Below are 21,510 nucleotides of genomic sequence, written 5' to 3' on the forward strand. Positions count from 1 at the left end.
GCAGATTCAGAGTGCGGAGTGCAGATTCAGAGTGCAGATTCAGAGTGCAGAGTGCAGATTCAGAGTGCAGATTCAGAGTGCAGAGTGCAGAGTGCACATTCAGAGTGCAGACTGCAGATTCAGAGTGCAGATTCAGAGTGCAGATTCAGAGTGCAGATTCAGAGTGCAGATTCAGAGTGCAGAGTGCAGATTCAGAGTGCAGATTCAGAGTGCAGAGTGCACATTCAGAGTGCAGACTGCAGATTCAGAGTGCAGATTCAGAGTGCAGATTCAGAGTGCAGATTCAGAGTGCAGATTCAGAGTGCAGATTCAGACTGCAGAGGCAGATTCAGACTGCAGAGTGCAGATTCAGAGTGCAGAGGCAGATTCAGAGTGCAGAGGCAGATTCAGAGTGCAGAGGCAGATTCAGAGTGAAGAGGCAGATTCAGAGTGCAGAGGCAGATTCAGAGTGCAGAGTGCAGATTCAGAGTGCAGAGGCAGATTCAGAGTGCATAGGCAGATTCAGAGTGCAGATTCAGAGTGCAGATTCAGAGTGCAGATTCAGAGTGCAGAGTGCAGAGTGCAGATTCAGAGTGCAGAGTGCAGAGTGCAGATTCAGAGTGCAGATTCAGAGTGCAGAGTGCAGATTCAGAGTGCAGAGTGCAGATTCAGAGTGCAGAGTGCAGATTCAGAGTGCAGATTCAGAGTGCAGATTCAGAGTGCAGATTCAGAGTGCAGATTCAGAGTGCAGATTCAGAGTGCAGAGTGCAGATTCAGAGTGCAGATTCAGAGTGCAGATTCAGAGTGCAGATTCAGAGTGCAGATTCAGAGTACAGATTCAGAGTGCAGATTCAGAGTGCAGATTCAGAGTGCAGATTCAGAGTGCAGATTCAGAGTGCAGAGTGCAGATTCAGAGTGCAGATTCAGAGTGCAGAGTGCAGAGTGCACATTCAGAGTGCAGACTGCAGATTCAGAGTGCAGATTCAGAGTGCAGATTCAGAGTGCAGATTCAGAGTGCAGATTCAGAGTGCAGAGTGCAGATTCAGAGTGCAGATTCAGAGTGCAGAGTGCACATTCAGAGTGCAGACTGCAGATTCAGAGTGCAGATTCAGAGTGCAGATTCAGAGTGCAGATTCAGAGTGCAGATTCAGAGTGCAGATTCAGACTGCAGAGGCAGATTCAGACTGCAGAGTGCAGATTCAGAGTGCAGAGGCAGATTCAGAGTGCAGAGGCAGATTCAGAGTGCAGAGGCAGATTCAGAGTGAAGAGGCAGATTCAGAGTGCAGAGGCAGATTCAGAGTGCAGAGTGCAGATTCAGAGTGCAGAGGCAGATTCAGAGTGCAGAGGCAGATTCAGAGTGCAGATTCAGAGTGCAGATTCAGAGTGCAGATTCAGAGTGCAGAGTGCAGAGTGCAGATTCAGAGTGCAGAGTGCAGATTCAGAGTGCAGATTCAGAGTGCAGAGTGCAGATTCAGAGTGCAGAGTGCAGATTCAGAGTGCAGAGTGCAGATTCAGAGTGCAGAGTGCAGATTCAGAGTGCAGATTCAGAGTGCAGATTCAGAGTGCAGATTCAGAGTGCAGATTCAGAGTGCAGAGTGCAGATTGAGAGTGCAGATTCAGAGTGCAGATTCAGAGTGCAGAGTGCAGATTCAGAGTGCAGATTCAGAGTGCAGAGTGCACATTCAGAGTGCAGACTGCAGATTCAGAGTGCAGATTCAGAGTGCAGATTCAGAGTGCAGATTCAGAGTGCAGATTCAGAGTGCAGAGTGCAGATTCAGAGTGCAGATTCAGAGTGCAGATTCAGAGTGCAGAGTGCACATTCAGAGTGCAGACTGCAGATTCAGAGTGCAGATTCAGAGTGCAGATTCAGAGTGCAGATTCAGAGTGCAGATTCAGAGTGCAGATTCAGAGTGCAGATTCAGAGTGCAGATTCAGAGTGCAGATTCAGAGTGCAGATGCAGATTCAGAGTGCAGAGGCAGATTCAGAGTGCAGAGGCAGATTCAGAGTGCAGAGGCAGATTCAGAGTGCAGAGGCAGATTCAGAGTGCAGAGGCAGATTCAGAGTGAAGAGGCAGATTCAGAGTGCAGAGGCAGATTCAGAGTGCAGAGGCAGATTCAGAGTGCAGAGTGCAGATTCAGAGTGCAGAGGCAGATTCAGAGTGCAGAGGCAGATTCAGAGTGCAGATTCAGAGTGCAGATTCAGAGTGCAGATTCAGAGTGCAGAGTGCAGAGTGCAGATTCAGAGTGCAGAGTGCAGAGTGCAGATTCAGAGTGCAGATTCAGAGTGCAGAGTGCAGATTCAGAGTGCAGAGTGCAGATTCAGAGTGCAGAGTGCAGATTCAGAGTGCAGATTCAGAGTGCAGATTCAGAGTGCAGATTCAGAGTGCAGATTCAGAGTGCAGATTCAGAGTGCAGATTCAGAGTGCAGAGTGCAGATTCAGAGTGCAGAGTGCAGATTCAGAGTGCAGAGGCAGATTCAGAGTGCAGAGGAAGATTCAGAGTGCAGAGGAAGATTCAGAGTGCAGATTCAGAGTGCAGATTCAGAGTGCAGATTCAGAGTGCAGATTCAGAGTGCAGATTCAGAGTGCAGATTCAGAGTGCAGATTCAGAGTGAAGAGGCAGATTCAGAGTGCAGAGGCAGATTCAGAGTGCAGAGTGCAGATTCAGAGTGCAGATTCAGAGTGCAGATTCAGAGTGCAGATTCAGAGTGCAGATTCAGAGTGAAGAGGCAGATTCAGAGTGCAGAGGCAGATTCAGAGTGCAGAGTGCAGATTCAGAGTGCAGATTCATATTCAGAGTGCAGATTCAGAGTGCAGATTCAGAGTGCAGATTCAGAGTGCAGATTCAGAGTGCAGATTCAGATTCAGAGTGCAGATTCAGAGTGCAGATTCAGAGTGCAGATTCAGAGTGCAGAGTACAGATTCAGAGTGCAGATTCAGAGTGCAGATTCAGAGTGCAGATTCAGAGTGCAGATTCAGAGTGCAGATTCAGAGTGCAGATTCAGAGTGCAGATTCAGAGTGCAGAGTGCAGATTCAGAGTGCAGAGTGCAGATTCAGAGTGCAGATTCAGAGTGCAGATTCAGAGTGCAGATTCAGAGTGCAGATTCAGAGTGCAGAGGCAGATTCAGAGTGCAGATTCAGAGTGCAGATTCAGAGTGCAGATTCAGAGTGCAGAGTGCAGATTCAGAGTGCAGAGTGCAGATTCAGAGTGCAGAGTGCAGATTCAGAGTGCAGAGTGCAGATTCAGAGTGCAGATTCAGAGTGCAGAGTTCAGATTCAGAGTGCAGAGTGCAGATTCAGAGTGCAGATTCAGAGTGCAGATTCAGAGTGCAGATTCAGAGTGCAGATTGAGAGTGCAGAGTGCAGATTGAGAGTGCAGAGTGCAGATTGAGAGTGCAGAGTGCAGATTGAGAGTGCAGAGTGCAGATTTAGAGTGCAGATTCAGAGTGCAGATTCAGAGTGCAGATTCAGAGCGCAGAGTGCAGATTCAGAGTGCAGAGTGCAGATTCAGAGCGCAGAGTGCAGATTCAGAGTGCAGAGTGCAGATTCAGAGTGCAGATTCAGAGTGCAGATTCAGAGTGCAGATTCAGAGTGCAGATTCAGAGTGCAGATTCAGAGTGCAGATTCAGAGTGCAGATTCAGAGTGCAGATTCAGAGTGCAGAGTGCAGATTGAGAGTGCAGAGTGCAGATTGAGAGTGCAGAGTGCAGAGTGAGAGTGCAGATTCAGAGTACAGATTCAGAGTGCAGATTCAGAGTGCAGATTCAGAGTGCAGAGTGCAGATTCAGAGTGCAGATTCAGAGTGCAGAGTGCAGAGTGCACATTCAGAGTGCAGACTGCAGATTCAGAGTGCAGATTCAGAGTGCAGATTCAGAGTGCAGATTCAGAGTGCAGATTCAGAGTGCAGAGTGCAGATTCAGAGTGCAGATTCAGAGTGCAGAGTGCACATTCAGAGTGCAGACTGCAGATTCAGAGTGCAGATTCAGAGTGCAGATTCAGAGTGCAGATTCAGAGTGCAGATTCAGACTGCAGAGGCAGATTCAGACTGCAGAGTGCAGATTCAGAGTGCAGAGGCAGATTCAGAGTGCAGAGGCAGATTCAGAGTGCAGAGGCAGATTCAGAGTGAAGAGGCAGATTCAGAGTGCAGAGGCAGATTCAGAGTGCAGAGTGCAGATTCAGAGTGCAGAGGCAGATTCAGAGTGCAGAGGCAGATTCAGAGTGCAGATTCAGAGTGCAGATTCAGAGTGCAGATTCAGAGTGCAGAGTGCAGAGTGCAGATTCAGAGTGCAGAGTGCAGAGTGCAGATTCAGAGTGCAGATTCAGAGTGCAGAGTGCAGATTCAGAGTGCAGAGTGCAGATTCAGAGTGCAGATTCAGAGTGCAGATTCAGAGTGCAGATTCAGAGTGCAGATTCAGAGTGCAGATTCAGAGTGCAGATTCAGAGTGCAGAGTGCAGATTCAGAGTGCAGATTCAGAGTGCAGAGTGCACATTCAGAGTGCAGACTGCAGATTCAGAGTGCAGATTCAGAGTGCAGATTCAGAGTGCAGATTCAGAGTGCAGATTCAGAGTGCAGATTCAGAGTGCAGATTCAGAGTGCAGATTCAGAGTGCAGAGTGCACATTCAGAGTGCAGACTGCAGATTCAGAGTGCAGATTCAGAGTGCAGATTCAGAGTGCAGATTCAGAGTGCAGATTCAGAGTGCAGATTCAGAGTGCAGATTCAGAGTGCAGATTCAGAGTGCAGATGCAGATTCAGAGTGCAGAGGCAGATTCAGAGTGCAGAGGCAGATTCAGAGTGCAGAGGCAGATTCAGAGTGCAGAGGCAGATTCAGAGTGCAGAGGCAGATTCAGAGTGCAGAGTGCAGATTCAGAGTGCAGAGGCAGATTCAGAGTGCAGAGGCAGATTCAGAGTGCAGATTCAGAGTGCAGATTCAGAGTGCAGATTCAGAGTGCAGATTCAGAGTGCAGAGTGCAGAGTGCAGATTCAGAGTGCAGAGTGCAGAGTGCAGATTCAGAGTGCAGATTCAGAGTGCAGAGTGCAGATTCAGAGTGCAGAGTGCAGATTCAGAGTGCAGAGTGCAGATTCAGAGTGCAGATTCAGAGTGCAGATTCAGAGTGCAGATTCAGAGTGCAGATTCAGAGTGCAGATTCAGAGTGCAGATTCAGAGTGCAGATTCAGAGTGCAGATTCAGAGTACAGATTCAGAGTGCAGATTCAGAGTGCAGATTCAGAGTGCAGATTCAGAGTGCAGATTCAGAGTGCAGATTCAGAGTGCAGATTCAGAGTGCAGAGTGCAGATTCAGAGTGCAGAGGCAGATTCAGAGTGCAGAGGAAGATTCAGAGTGCAGAGGAAGATTCAGAGTGCAGATTCAGAGTGCAGATTCAGAGTGCAGATTCAGAGTGCAGATTCAGAGTGCAGATTCAGAGTGCAGATTCAGAGTGAAGAGGCAGATTCAGAGTGCAGAGGCAGATTCAGAGTGCAGAGTGCAGATTCAGAGTGCAGATTCAGAGTGCAGATTCAGAGTGCAGATTCAGAGTGAAGAGGCAGATTCAGAGTGCAGAGGCAGATTCAGAGTGCAGAGTGCAGATTCAGAGTGCAGATTCATATTCAGAGTGCAGATTCAGAGTGCAGATTCAGAGTGCAGATTCAGAGTGCAGATTCAGAGTGCAGATTCAGATTCAGAGTGCAGATTCAGAGTGCAGATTCAGAGTGCAGATTCAGAGTGCAGAGTACAGATTCAGAGTGCAGATTCAGAGTGCAGATTCAGAGTGCAGATTCAGAGTGCAGATTCAGAGTGCAGATTCAGAGTGCAGATTCAGAGTGCAGAGTGCAGATTCAGAGTGCAGATTCAGAGTGCAGAGTGCAGATTCAGAGTGCAGATTCAGAGTGCAGATTCAGAGTGCAGAGGCAGAGTGCAGAGGCAGATTCAGAGTGCAGATTCAGAGTGCAGATTCAGAGTGCAGAGGCAGAGTGCAGAGGCAGATTCAGAGTGCAGATTCAGAGTGCAGATTCAGAGTGCAGATTCAGAGTGCAGAGTGCAGATTCAGAGTGCAGAGTGCAGATTCAGAGTGCAGAGTGCAGATTCAGAGTGCAGAGTGCAGATTCAGAGTGCAGATTCAGAGTGCAGATTCAGAGTGCAGAGTTCAGATTCAGAGTGCAGAGTGCAGATTCAGAGTGCAGATTCAGAGTGCAGATTCAGAGTGCAGATTCAGAGTGCAGATTGAGAGTGCAGATTGAGAGTGCAGAGTGCAGATTGAGAGTGCAGAGTGCAGATTGAGAGTGCAGAGTGCAGATTGAGAGTGCAGAGTGCAGATTTAGAGTGCAGATTCAGAGTGCAGATTCAGAGTGCAGATTCAGAGCGCAGAGTGCAGATTCAGAGTGCAGAGTGCAGATTCAGAGTGCAGAGTGCAGATTCAGAGCGCAGAGTGCAGATTCAGAGTGCAGATTCAGAGTGCAGATTCAGAGTGCAGATTCAGAGTGCAGATTCAGAGTGCAGATTCAGAGTGCAGATTCAGAGTGCAGATTGAGAGTGCAGAGTGCAGATTGAGAGTGCAGAGTGCAGATTGAGAGTGCAGAGTGCAGAGTGAGAGTGCAGATTCAGAGTACAGATTCAGAGTGCAGATTCAGAGTGCAGATTCAGAGTGCAGATTCAGAGTGCAGATTCAGAGTGCAGATTCAGAGTGCAGATTCAGAGTGCAGATTCAGAGTGCAGATTCAGAGTGCAGAGTGCAGATTCAGAGTGCAGAGTGCAGATTCAGAGTGCAGAGGCAGATTCAGAGTGCAGAGGAAGATTCAGAGTGCAGAGGAAGATTCAGAGTGCAGATTCAGAGTGCAGATTCAGAGTGCAGATTCAGAGTGCAGATTCAGAGTGCAGATTCAGAGTGAAGAGGCAGATTCAGAGTGCAGAGGCAGATTCAGAGTGCAGAGTGCAGATTCAGAGTGCAGATTCATATTCAGAGTGCAGATTCAGAGTGCAGATTCAGAGTGCAGATTCAGAGTGCAGATTCAGATTCAGAGTGCAGATTCAGAGTGCAGATTCAGAGTGCAGAGTGCAGATTCAGAGTGCAGATTCAGAGTGCAGATTCAGAGTGCAGATTCAGAGTGCAGATTCAGAGTGCAGAGTGCAGATTCAGAGTGCAGATTCAGAGTGCAGAGTGCAGATTCAGAGTGCAGAGTGCAGATTCAGAGTGCAGATTCAGAGTGCAGATTCAGAGTGCAGATTCAGAGTGCAGATTCAGAGTGCAGATTCAGAGTGCAGAGTACAGATTCAGAGTGCAGATTCAGAGTGCAGAGTGCAGATTCAGAGTGCAGATTCAGAGTGCAGATTCAGAGTGCAGAGTGCAGATTCAGAGTGCAGATTCAGAGTGCAGAGTGCAGATTCAGAGTGCAGATTCAGAGTGCAGAGTGCAGATTCAGAGTGCAGATTCAGAGTGCAGAGTGCAGATTCAGAGTGCAGATTCAGAGTGCAGATTCAGAGTGCAGATTCAGAGTGCAGATTCAGAGTGCAGAGGCAGATTCAGAGTGCAGATTCAGAGTGCAGATTCAGAGTGCAGAGTGCAGATTCAGAGTGCAGAGTGCAGATTCAGAGTGCAGAGTGCAGATTCAGAGTGCAGAGTGCAGATTCAGAGTGCAGAGTGCAGATTCAGAGTGCAGAATGCAGATTCAGAGTGCAGATTCAGAGTGCAGAGTGCAGATTCAGAGTGCAGAGTGCAGATTCAGAGTGCAGAGTGCAGATTCAGAGTGCAGATTCAGAGTGCAGATTCAGAGTGCAGATTCAGAGTGCAGATTCAGAGTGCAGAGTGCAGAGTGCAGATTCAGAGTGCAGATTCGGAGTGCAGATTCAGAGTGCAGATTCAGAGTGCAGATTGAGAGTGCAGAGTGCAGATTGAGAGTGCAGAGTGCAGATTGAGAGTGCAGAGTGCAGATTGAGAGTGCAGACTGCAGATTTAGAGTGCAGATTCAGAGTGCAGATTCAGAGCGCAGAGTGCAGATTCAGAGTGCAGAGTGCAGATTCAGAGCGCAGAGTGCAGATTCAGAGTGCAGAGTGCAGATTCAGAGTGCAGATTCAGAGTGCAGATTGAGAGTGCAGATTGAGAGTGCAGATTGAGAGTGCAGAGTGCAGATTGAGAGTGCAGAGTGCAGATTGAGAGTGCAGAGTGCAGATTGAGAGTGCAGAGTGCAGATTTAGAGTGCAGATTCAGAGTGCAGATTCAGAGTGCAGAGTGCAGATTCAGAGTGCAGAGTGCAGATTCAGAGTGCAGAGTGCAGATTCAGAGTGCAGATTCAGAGTGCAGATTCAGAGTGCAGATTCAGAGTGCAGAGTGCAGATTGAGAGTGCAGAGTGCAGATTCAGAGTGCAGATTGAGAGTGCAGAGTGCAGATTCAGAGTGCAGATTGAGAGTGCAGAGTGCAGATTCAGAGTGCAGAATGCAGATTCTGGGTGCAGATTCCATTCAGAGTGTAGAGTGCAGAATGCAGATTCCATTCAGAGTGCAGAGTGCAGAATGCAGGTGCAGAGTGCAGAATGCAGATTCAGAGTGCAGAGTGCAGATTGTGTGGGTGACTATGTGTGTGTGGGTGGCTGTGCGTGTGTGGCTCTGTGTGGGTGTAAAATGCAATAGGTCATGCATTTGGGAGCGATTAAGCTATTGGCATTGTAAATGACAAGGCCATTTATTTAACGATTACGCTATTGGCAATGTAAATGACAAGGCCATTTATTTATGATTTTTTAAAAAAAACACCCCAAAAAAAATGTCATGAGCAATGCCAATAGCTCTACCTTTAATATTGCCGAGACCATTGCATTGTAAATGCTTGTTTACACTGTCACCCTGCCTCGGAGATACACATTTCTCAGTCAGTCCCTTAAACGCTCAGTTGGAAGTTGCCAAAACCCATTTTTGAACTTTAGACACGAAAATATCCGGTTGTATATTATTAGATATATTGAGTAGCCCATCAAGTCTGTTTGTGTTTTTCCTTTTGCTTTTCATGTTAAAAATGCGAACTCGAGCAGCGGAAAACCCAGAAAAAACGTGAGCAGGCGGACTACTCGCTTGTAAAAAGCTTTCTGAACTTCCTAGTCAACTGCTATTAAACGCGTAAAGTGTATACATGTTGTATGTGGTCGTTTTTAGGGTGTGCAGGCAAAAATGGGGGTAAAATTGGGGTCTGCAGTGCTACACGGTGAGCTCTCCTAGATATCAAGTGTGTATGTTACTGTTTTAAACACATTTTTGGTCTGGCAATAATTGTCAGTATGGAACTAATTAAGTTCTATCAAGCCCTGTGTGTGGTGAGGAGGGCCCCTCAGTGTTACACATGCTTTTACGGAGGTTTAGGGACCTTGTTGCTTCACTGCTGATTGGGCTCTGAGACGGCCATCCTGCCTAGTTGCTTGTTGTGAATGGGTATAAACAATAAACGTCCGATTATGGTGCCGGTTGGACCTATCCCCCCTCAAGAACACAAAGAACCTACTGACATTTTCTACCTGAAATAGACCATCTAATTTGGAAAGACCACCCTGTGTCCTTCCTGATTTTATTTTCACCTAGTCACTAATCTCAAACTTATACTCCTTTCTCTCCATGCTCACATTTGTCCCTTTGCCTCCTACTCCATTTCAACCTTTCAGCCATGCAGGGACCAATTTAGTACCAGGTAAGCATCACACATCTATTGAAATGGGGGTCGCAGTGTGTAGGGCTTGCAGTGTGTGGGGGGGGTCGCAGTGTGTGGGGGGGCTCTGTGTGGGTGTGTGTGGAGGGCTCTGTGTGGGTGTGTGTGGGGGGCTTTGTGTGGCTGTGTGTGTGGGGGGCTCTGTGTGGGTGTGTGTGTGGGGGGCTCTGTGTGTGTGTGTGGGGGGGGCTCTGTGTGTGTGTGGGGGGGCTCTCTGTGGGTGTTTGTGTGTGTCATTTGCGAGAGATAAAGCTAGTTGCATTGTAAATGACAATGCCATTTATTTATGTTTTTTTTAAAAACACATAAATAAAAATAATGTCAAGAGCAATGCCAATAGCTCTAACTTTAACAAAGGCAAAACCATTGCATTGTAAATGCTTGTTGTCTTGATCTTCGGGGGCACCCGCTGTTGCTGGACCTCCCACTCTGAGTGAGTGGAACTCGCCCCTCCTCCCCTCTCCCTCTTGTTGAATATGCATATTAATCAATCAAGGCCAAGAAAGAGGGTGGAAACCTCATTCGGCACAAGATACTGAGGAGATAGCCCCATTCTTGGGAATCAAATGCTTTAGTAACGTCTAGAAAAATTGCCACCACGGAAATGTCAGGGTCAATATCTTGCATTAAAGCAAAGAGGGTCCGAAGGTTATGCGATGGTCTGTCCGACCTAACAGTGAGTTGATTTTGTAAATCTGCCACTGAGACAAGAAGTTACAGATGAAAATGTTGTCCCAAATAGCCGGTTTTTCCTTATCCATTTTCCTTAGTTTCTTTGAGAAATCCATGTCTACTTTACGGAAATGTACAGCTTTCCGGGCTTACTCATGGGTTTTGCACCTGTTTTCACGACAAATTGCAAGTAGCGGAAAAATGAACTACCTTTGAAACTGTGGTAAATAAAAGTGTTTTTTCATGCAATTGAGCTAGCTCCGAAAAGCTGGATAGATGGTGATGCTAGTAGAGCAAACCTTTTGTTAATTACGTTTTAGCAAAAAATATGCTTTCTTATGCAGCTCCATCAAAATGTATCCCAAAACCCTGGGTATCTTTAGCATCCCATGGTTGCTGGAAAAAGTACACAAAGTTTGGGTAAAAACCTTATGTGATAAAGTTATGAAGGCATAAGTATGAAGTACCCCAAATACCAAAAAAAGGTTTAGCATTCTATCAGGAAAAAGCTTAGCAGCAAAAGATTAAAAAGAGGTTAAAGTAGGTCGCTATTTATGAAAATAGAAAACGTATGTTAATGTAAATTATCTTTGTCTAAAAGTTATTTTTTCAAAAGTTGTTTTGGAAAACGATTTTCTCTCATGGAACATTAGGGCCCGCTAGTGACTGCTGATACACAGATTGTATCGCACTGTAGTTAATTACTGATGCATCGTGATAGATGTTTTTGCAACAATTATGTATCTACATTATATTGTGAAGGCATGTGTTGTAGTCAGAAGGCAGTATAGTCTGGAACTACTAAGATAGGAGGTATGTTTTTTTATACTAGGCCCTTAGGTTTCAGCAAAAGCAGATATGTCAGTACAAGCTTCATCCTCCCTCTAACTCCAAATCTCCCCCAGCTTCCACTCCAGGCAACACACCAAGATGTATTACATCATTCTCTCTCACCATTCCAGATGCCAGCTGAGACATACAGGGCATGGAAAGTAAAGAGTGGTACGCAATGTTTTACCACTGAGCAAATAAACCAATGATTTCCATCTTACCAATCAAGAAAGGCAGAAAAGCGTCACGCTTCTTAAATTCACCATTTTCCAGGAAATGTTCAGGGTTAAAGATGTCAGGAGTTTTCCACTCATTCTTATCGTACAGAACCGATGTCAGATTTGCCATCACAGTAGTTCCCTGAAGATGGAATAGACAAACCTTAATATACTGGTTTTAATTGCTCTTAAGAGGTCGAGAAAATGAATGACACGTCTTTGCTGCAGAACTTCATTATATATACAAAGAGGGAGAATGTTTGACAGTGGTCGGAAGGAAAAGGTTGTGTACTTTATAAACACCGAAGGCCTTTTTCAATTGGCCACTTCTAGTTACAAACTCTTGGGAGCTTCAGAACAGGTGGTAAGATTACAGTTAGATGCTCTAAGGCTTTTTTGACTAGGACATGTCCTTTCAGCACCAAAGACTGCAAATCAACACCCATTTAAAACAATACAGGCAGCCAAGCCTTTTGAATATAAAGCAAAAACGAGCAATAATGATGGCCACTCTACACAACAAAATACTGCATTAGGATTATCAGTATCTTGAGTGGAAATTGAAAAAGGAAGTTAGGTTTTCAATCAATTCCTATGAAACTAGTATCCTCCTTTGAGCAAACATTTAAGCAAGGGAGAATCTTAGTTCTCTCAAAGCTCAATCGAAATCCAGACTTTTGTAGTGAAGGACTAGAGGGATTCGAAATGCACATCCAAAAAACTGGCAACCTGGAGTCTTTTTAATGACTAACAGCAAATCTCTTCAAGGAGTACTACCTCTGCATACAGAAGTGCCTTTTTTTTCCAACCTGACTGTAAATGATCAGACTCGTATCACTGGGATCTCAAACAAAGTTCAGCACTCAGATGCCCCTCAGCAAGGATAGATCAATACAGCTACATACATATCTACACCAGTGCCTCCTCCCCATGTATCATGAGTGTTTACGTGTACACCTCAAATACTCCAACAACAGCTGAAGCAAAAATGAAAAAGAGGGTAGAGGATGTTTCTGTCAAGTTATTCTTTTCAGTAAAATATTCATTTTATGAAGGTAAAGGCCATGTAATCATTATATAACAAGTGGACCTTAGATGGGAAGGATTTCACATCCAAGCCAATGTCTCTAAAGCTGGGTAAACTCTCCAGCATTCCCACGATAATACACAAAAATATTGTTTTGATGAGGATATGCAACCCTTGGAAAATATTCTCTAGTCTGCCGTTTTAATTTTGGTCAACAATATTCTAATATAGATAGGAGCATATTGCTGCAAGAATTTTGACAGAGACATGGATCCTCTCCTTAGGGTTGCATTTTTAAGTAGTATATAAAGCAAATGTGTTAACAAACACAGAAAGGGCTGAGTTATAGTTGGAGATGACTGCAGGGTGTATCTTAGAATTTCCTGCAAAATATGAGAAGTGATCTTATGAGAAAAAAAATGTGTCCTGCTTCAATTAACCAAATAGCCTGCCATTGACAACCCTATTTTTGATTCCTTTTACATTCTGCTGTAAGCGAGTTTGACCAGAGCTTTACCTTTTCTTAAAGCATCCTAAGGCTACCAGTAGTCGGCTAGAGTGACCATGTAACATGATCCGTCTCTAAGTCAGTATTAGCATTCAGTAGGGCTACTGCCATTGGTTAGGATCACTGAACATTGATCGGAATGCCAAGTGACCCAAACTACCATTGAGCTACACTTTTGAGAATTCAATGCTAATTTTAAAGATAAGTGACAGAGCATGGCAGCCTCTGATCCTCAAGACACGCATCCTCAAGATACAAAGTGATGGAATGAATGCTTGAATTATTCTTAACCACTGGCAATTGCACAGTCAGCATTCCAGTCATCCTTTAATAGCCCACTATACCTCTCTAGACAGAGACCTGCCTTGTATATCCTGCTCAATGTGCCAAAGGACTCAGGCTACAGCTCACTGATAAGGCCTAAGTAGGCCATACCTGGTCTGGGGCTGCTTATGTTGCAATCTAGAAGGGACCAAGCATGGCAATTTGGGATGGTCTATTCCTATCAGAGCAGGAAGAAGATTGATTTGGATGTGGGCAGTGGCGTAGCTAGACCTATGGCCTTCAGTGGCGGCCCGTGCATGTGCCGCCCTGCAGCCGTGTGTGAGAGCGAGTGGGGGTGCTGGCGATTCCTCGGTTGCCCCATGGATATGGCTGGTCTCTGTCTAGGGAAGTTTAGTGGTTAAAAACAATGAAGTGGAATGTTTCTCTAAGGGCCAGTGGCTGAGATTAGTTCAGGCATTCCTTCCATCAGTTTGTTGTTTGTTGCAATCTCTCATCGCCATCATTTTATACCTTATCGTATGGGTAATATTCTCCTTTTAAATGAGTTTCTTTCATGAATGCAAAATTTTAGTATATTAAAGACATCATCTACGTTTTTAGAGTGATTGAAAATATCTGGGTTTATGCAGCCTGATTCATGAACGGGCCCTTTTGCGAGGCTCAAATAGCGAATCATAAGGAATCGCTATTTGAGACTCGCAAAACGGTAATCATGTAGGAATCGCAATATTAATTGCGATTCCCACTGATTCCTTATTTGCGATTAGCTAATTGCTAATCGCAAATAAGGAATAACTCCCCATGCATTCCTATGGGCGAAAAGGCCCATAGGAATGCATGGGGAGTCATTCCTCATTTGCGATTAGCAATTAGCTAATCGCAAATGAGATTGCGAGTACAAGGGTGCAAGGGGTGTCCAAAGGACACCCTGTAGCACCCCTGCAATGGAAATTAACACAGGTGTTACACACACACATGTCCAAAGGACATGTGTGTGTGTAACGTGCAACTCAGAAAAATGCATTTAAATGCATTTTTCTGAGTTTTCGCAATTTACCACGAGGTTTGACCTCGCGGTAAATTGCGGCCCGAAATTGCGATTTCGCAATTGTAAAATGGATGATGAATTACATTTAAGGAATCTCAAATAGAGATTCCTTAAATGTAAATCCTCGCAAATATGCGAATTAGCAAATAGCGATTTTTGCATTTGGGATGTTGAATCCCAAATGCAAAAATCGCACTCGCAAAGGGCCAGATTCTCAGAATCTGGCCCTTTGCGAGCCGATTTGGCCTTGATGAATAAGGCTGTTGGTGTTTCACCTGCCTGCTTGAGAGACATAGGAATGTTTTGACAAAAAAAATTCTGGCTTTGCATAATGTCCAGCGGAAAGGATAAGGCTCTATCCATTCTGCGTTCAAACTTGCACCTAGTAACACTCCGGGAAAAGAGCAACAGGCAGTGTGATACAATAAATAACTATAAAAGTTATACAATAAACGCATATGGTTTATTCAATGGTATTATCCATGACCCCTTGAACCATTAAATAAAGTTCAAGACATAATGGTTATCCTTCCTATGACCCTAAGAATGTCGTTATGAAAATATATCAAACCTCCACTGTTCAAATAATAATATGTATGGAATGCAAAAGTTCTTTGTATGTTAACTGTTAGAGATGTGTGCACTACACAGCGGAGGCAGCATGTAATCCAAACAAAAGGTTTATTGCAGGTACATCTTCATAGGCCCCAACCACACGCACAGCCAAAGGCAGGTCCACCTTGTCAAGTCTTCATCCACCGTCTCATCATTCCCACATTCCAGAGCCCCTTACATTACAGGTGATGATGATGTCAGGTTACATATTTGTTATACTGTCTCGGTGGTTTCTGAATATTCCAAACTAATTATGCAGAGGAGATCCACAGAATGCATTCAAGCTGTGAAGGGGGACAGTGCATCAGTATTTATGTTTTACAGACAAACCGTATAAAGGTTGACTATCAGTCGTCTTTGTGGAATATTCCTTGTTGAAGCCGCTGAACAACATTTCAGAGACACAGTGTGTGAGGTTAAGCGTTATCTGCACTAAATACACAGAGTAGGGCTTTTAATCATATAACCTTGCAATGCTGTAAGTAAGACAAGAGGATGCTAGGAGGGTACGCATGCAATACCGTGAGATTGTGTTTGCTCACATCACTATTCTGAAAGTGCTAGTGTAATGTGTAAACCTACATGAATTAACACAAGTGAAATTAGTCCAGAAAAATTCAATTTGAGAATATGGCACAGGATTTTTTTTTATTTCTATTACCAGTTCAGAATAAATTAAACTGCTCATGTCTTTTAGGTTTTGTCCAACGATTTATAAATTCCTTTTTAATTACAAAAATAATTGCTAAATGGTCAGGAGAGTGATCAAATCCTCCTTTCACAATCAGATGGGGCATTGCCTAAGGCTGAAGAACAAGGTCTAATCAGCATAACAAAAGCTCATAGTGAGTAACTTTACAGAAAAAGAAATAGAGCCACTTCTGCTCAAGTGCTGAATACACACGCAAGGCTGTGTATTAATCCAACTAGTACTGTTACCTAGTGCGGTCTAAGCAAGAGCCTATGGTAGTACAGTACATTTATAAGTTGTTTGTATGTAAAGTTTTGCCACTGAACATTACTTGAAAGCAAGGAGGATTTGTGGGCTTTGATCACCAAACATTAGAAAGGAAGCCCTTAGAAATGGATCCTGGGGCACACACACTTTCAGTTACATGGAGTGTCCAATGCAGGTCACTGGATTCTATGGCAGGACCGGAGGCTTCGGATTATGCCTTACTTTCTTCACTTTATTTCTCACAGCAGCAAGAAAGCATGTAAAAACTACTTTTCCCATGAACACCAGGGAAAAAACAGGAAATTGAACAGTAAGTCCTTTATCAGTCTCTATGCACCGGCAGCAACCATCATGCCTTGCAACCACTTCCTCTTTCTTCGCTGCTCAGCAGCAAGTTAAGTGGTTTTTCTCTTCTCTCCTGGGTTTTTGTGGGATTCTGTGGGCAGCACATAGATCTGTTGTTAGCGCTGGTGTTTGCGACCCCTAGAGGTCCCCTTTGGCATCGCGGGACGCTTCTGCGCTCCTTACGCGATTTGCAGCCCCAGCAGAGTGCGGTGCGCTCCGAGCGCCGCTAGGGGGCAGTGCTTTCTCTGTGTCAGGCGCGCTATAATTCGCGTTTTAAACGCGTTTTTTACAGCGTTTTTCTGCAGCTTTAGCACTGTCCCTTGCTACCCAGTGCTGACACCCTACGGGGTCGAAATTAGGTTCTCCCTCACGCTGACGCCCCGAGTGGGTTGTATTTGGTAGATCAAACACCCTGTCCGGGTTGTAATTTGGCGCTGGTGCGCAGCGCTTGGGAACGCTTGTCTGGGTAGCGCCCTAGTACACAGAGGGCTGTGCGTTCCCTGGGCTAGCCCCGTAATTTGTGCCTTTTGGCCGCCACATCCTCTGGGTTGCCCAGATCCATATTGTGCCCTCAGAGGTCTTGTCAATTGGCTGTGCTGTACCTCCCTCCTGTGGAGCCCAATTATCCTCATTATGCAGGGGGAGTCAGGCCAGTACCAAGAGGAAGACCCTCTCTCTTATGCCACCTGGGATGAGGATTTTTACAAGGCGGTGGACGGTTCCATCTACAAAGCAGTGGATCAAGCCATGGTACCGCTAGAACAACGCCTGACGGCGCGCTTGGACGAGGCATACGCGAAAATTGCGGCCCTCATTCCGGCGCCTACTCCGACCTCGGATCCTTTCCCGTCGGCGATTTCCCCCCGCCTAAAAAGGCTTGCGTTGAGGGGATCGATCCTGTCGCCTTTGACAAGGTCCGACACGCCTTCAAGGCGCTTGAGGAACCGTTACCCGTTCCTGCCCAGCCGGTAGTTGTCTCTCCTGTTACCCCCCGTACCATGTCCCCAGAGCCACGGCAGGATGATGATTCTCCGGATTCGGAGAAGGAGGCCTGTTCCTCTAGATCGTGGCTTCCTTCCCAGCCCTCCACGTCGACGGCCCCTTCGGATATGTTGGACCCGGACGAGATCGTTCACCCGCGGTCCTCCGAATGGGTGGCGGGGGATAAGGTGGCTTTGTATGTAGCGAACCGTCTCCGTAAACCGGTGGACAAAGACGGTCGCAGCCGTCTTCGGGCGGAGTGTCCCAGACCTTCCCTGGAGGGGAAAGTGGCCATGACCCCAGATATTGACCCCAAGATGGCCACTTTTCTCGCTAAATTTGTAAAAGACCCCCGGAAGGGCATTGACCGGTCCTGGCGCACGTGCCAGGACAAACTGCTTGACGCAGTGGGCCCCATGACCAAAATCCTCGACATGGCGGAGGAGGCTAAGGTGTCGGGGGACGCCATTTCCCCAGAAGTACTGTCAAATTGGGCACAACGGGCCATAGTTTTCCTTGGAAACGCAAACTGCGCCCTCTCTACTGAGAGGAGGAGGTCGCTGCTCATCAAAATCGACCCCAAACTGGGTGACCTCGCCTCATCGGAGGCGGGCGCCGTGGCGCAGGGCGGTTTATTTGGCGATCCTTTTATCAAGGAGCTGGGCAAGTTTGTTGCGACATTTACATCTTTGGACCGGGCCCAGTCCAATATAAAAAAGGTGTTTGCCCCTTGGGTTTTTGAGGGGGCCGGACGAGGCAGGGGCCGCTCGTTCGGCCGGGGTGCTCCCTCCGATAGAGGCCAAGGCTCCGGACGTGGACATGGTCAGGAACATAACTCCAGGTTCAATAACTTTACCCCACCAGGGGTCAGAAATTCAGAGGACGTGGTGTCTATCGAGGCCAACAACAAGGTGGACGAGGTGAGTGTCCTGCCTTCTGCGACTTTACGGGTGGGAGGTCGCCTGGCGCAGTTCTTCCCAGCATGGCTTTCCCTTACCAAGGACGCCTGGGTACTACAGACGGTTCAGGGCTTCCAGCTGGAGTTCCATGGCCGTCCTCGGCAGCCCCAGCGTCCGCGCCCCATTACCTTTTCACAGCGCGATGCGGCATTGGTGCGAGACGAGGTTTCCGCCCTCCTTCACAAAGGGGCGATTTGCCGCGCATGCGAACATCCGGACGGCTTCCTCAGCAATCTCTTCTTGGTCGACAAAGTAGATGGAGGCCGCCGTCCGGTTATCAATCTCAAGGAGTTCAACGAGTGGCTGGTTTACCGCCATTTCAAGATGGAGGGAATCCACCTCCTGCGGGACGTGCTGCGACCGGCCGATTGGATGGTCCGGCTCAATTTGAAGGACGCCTACCTGGCGGTCCCGATTTTCCCTCCACACCGCCGCTTCCTCCAATTCAAATGGGACGGACAGGTGTACGAGTTCACCACGCTGCCCTTCGGGCTCTCTTCCGCGCCGTGGTGTTTCACAAAGGTGCTCCACCCCGCGGTAGAAGCCTTGCGGGCTCGCGGTGTCAGGTTGATAGTGTACTTGGACGATATGCTATTCATGGACCAGTGTCCGAGGCGCTTGAGGGCCCAGTTGCAGTTTGCAGTGGACCTGTTGCAGGGTCTGGGGTTTGTAATAAACGAGAAGAAATTCCTCCTGGTCCCAGCTCAGTGCGCCACCTTCCTTGGGTTCAGCATAGACTCGGTTTCGGCTTCCTTGAGTCTCCTCGCACGGAAAATATGCAAGATTCGTCACGAGTTGCGCCAGACTCTGGCGAGGTCAATTGTCTCGTTGCGGCATCTAGCATGGATCGTGGGCCTGTTGTCATCTTCGATTCAGGCCATCTTCCCGGGGCCGCTTCACTACCGGGGCGATGCAGCGGTTGAAAGCGTACCACCTCAGGCGGGGCCTCACGTACTCGCAGCTGCTTCCGCTGTCAGCGGAGGTGCGGGACGAAATGCGCTGGTGGCTGACGCACATGGAGGCCTGGAATGGTCGTGCCATATTTGGGTCAGCCCCCGACATTGTAATAGAGTCGGACGCCAGTCGCGCACTTTGGGGGGCCAGGTGCGGGGACTTCTCCACCGGCGGCGCCTGGTCTGCCCACGAGCAGTCTTTACACATCAACTGTTTGGAATTGCTGGCAGGCTCCTTTGCGGTCCAGTGCTGGACCAAGGAGCGGGTGCAGTCATGTGTTCTTCTGCGGATGGACAACGTGTCTGCGGTTCGCTATATCAACCATCTGGGTGGCACCAGATCCAAGATGCTAGCGGATCTAGCGCGGGACTTCTGGCACTTTTGCCTGGATCATCAGGTCTCGGTCACGGCGGAGTATTTGCCGGGCCGTCAGAACGAGGTAGCCGATTGGCACTCCTGGCATCTCCTGGATGCCAGCGTTTGGAAGCTGGATTCGGAGGTATTTTCCCAATTAATGGCCCGGTGGGGCCCGTTCTCGGTGGATCTGTTCGCCTCGCGACTGTACCATCAGTTGCCGAGATATTTCAGTTGGCGCCCAGACCCGTCGGCGGAGGCAACGGATGCGTTCCTCCAGGACTGGTCGAGCGAACAGGGTTATGCGTTTCCCCCGTTCTCCATGATCACGAGGGTGTCGGCGTTACTGCGCCGTCAGTCAGCACAGGTGGTGATGATCACGCCTTGTTGGAGGTCTCAAGTCTGGTTTCCGGTTCTTCTGGAACTTTCTTGGGATTTTCCAATCCTACTCCCCCACTCTCCTCACATTCTCCTGAACCCGGACGGGAATCCCCACAGGTTGGTTCAGGAAGGTTCACTGAGGCTGATGGCATGGCGGATCTCCAGCGTCGCTGGTCTCTCCCAGGCCTTTCGGGAAAGGCAGAGGATCTGCTCTCAAAGGCATGGGCGGACAGCACCACCAAGAGATACCGGTCTGCATGGCACAGGTGGCGTCGCTGGTGTGTGCGACGGGGTCTCGACCCCGTGGGGACGGATGTAGTCCATGTCCTTAATTTCCTTGCCGACTTGGTAGATGAGGGCTTGGCCTATAGGTCTCTCAATACCTTCCGTTCGGCCATTTCGGCAGGGCATGACCTAGTTCAGGGTTCCCCGATTGGGGAGCACCCTTTGGTTTGCAGACTATTGAGAGGGGTTCGCCTCTCGCTGCCCCCCGAACCGAGGTATTCAGTCCTCTGGGACGTCAACAGGGTTTTGAACTTGTTTCTTTCCTGGCAGCCGAATAGGTTTTTGTCCCGCAAGGAGCTGTCTGCTAAATTAGCAATGCTATTATGTCTGATTTCCTGCAGAAGAGTCTCTGACGTGCGCGCGCTCAATATTACAGCGCGGACCTTCTCCCCTGAAGGGGTGTCCTTTACAGTGAGCAGGAGGACTAAGACCCTTACGAGGGTTATTTCATATCCGGCCTTTCCGGATTCCCCAAAGCTGTGTGTAGTGCAGTGCCTCTGTGCATATGAGGATATGACTGAGGATACTCGCCCTCCGGGCGAGCGACAACTACTGATTGCCCTACGGAAACCGTACAAGGCTGTTTCTTCCCCGACCATCGCTAGATGGGTGCGTTGGGTGATGCAGGAGGCGGGGATTGATACAAAAAAGTTTGGTGCTCATTCAACTAGGGGAGCCATGGCCTCGAAAGCCTTTACACTAGGGGCTCGGTTGGAGGACCTGATGAGGGCCGCGGACTGGTCCTCGGACTCCACCTTCAAGAGGTTTTATTTTAAGCCAGTAACAGATGTGGCTCGGCTTGTGGTCGATAAGCTTTGAACTGGCATAATCCGAAGCTTCCGGTCCTGCCATAGAATGAGAATTTGCCTAGCCTTGGTGCTGGTAAGTTCCAATTCTATTGAGGACTCGGAGGCGAGGATTATCCCCCCCTGAGACTTCCTGGAAGTGATCCCTCCCCGTATGGACCGTAAGTAATCTATTTACGTGTTTTTCATGAGGTTCTTAATGGTACTGTTCTACCTGCATTGTACTTTGTACCTGATGTTCTGTGAGATCGGGTCCTGACTCTGAGATTTTCTTCCAGGGACTGATGGACCAAAACAGGATGCGTGAAGTTCCCGGACAGAGTGCTTCGCGCGAAGAAAGAGGAAGAGGAAGTGGTTGCAAGGCATGATGGTTGCTGCCGGTGCATAGAGACTGATAAAGGACTTACTGTTCAATTTCCTGTTTTTTCCCTGGTGTTCATGGGAAAAGTAGTTTTTACATGTTTTCTTGCTGCTGTGAGAAATAAAGTGAAGAAAGTAAGGCATAATCCTCGCCTCCGAATCCTTAATAGAATTGGAACTTACCAGCACCAAGGCTAGGCAAATTCTCATTCTCTGTTCTTCCAAACTCCAAAGATCCAAGTCTGTATAATCTTGGCAAAG

At 47.5% G+C, this 21,510-nt stretch overlaps 1 protein-coding gene across 2 annotated transcripts in view; it reads right to left on the reverse strand.

The window, feature by feature from the left end:
• LOC147747315 (cytochrome P450 2J2-like) overlaps positions 1 to 21,510 on the reverse strand; it is a 423,976-nt gene that overhangs the window by 18,694 nt on the left and 383,772 nt on the right. For both annotated transcript variants that reach the window (XR_015307548.1, XM_086953115.1), the window contains one exon: positions 11,387 to 11,525. Coding sequence is in view for 1 of the 2 variants with exons in the window: in XM_086953115.1 (XP_086809241.1) it covers positions 11,387 to 11,525 (139 nt within the window). In the remaining variant the exon portion in view is untranslated. The remainder of the gene's footprint in view (positions 1 to 11,386; positions 11,526 to 21,510) is intronic.

The sequence above is a fragment of the Lissotriton vulgaris genome, chromosome 1_1, assembly GCF_964263255.1.
Source record: "Lissotriton vulgaris chromosome 1_1, aLisVul1.2, whole genome shotgun sequence".
NCBI classification, from domain to species: domain Eukaryota; kingdom Metazoa; phylum Chordata; class Amphibia; order Caudata; family Salamandridae; genus Lissotriton; species Lissotriton vulgaris.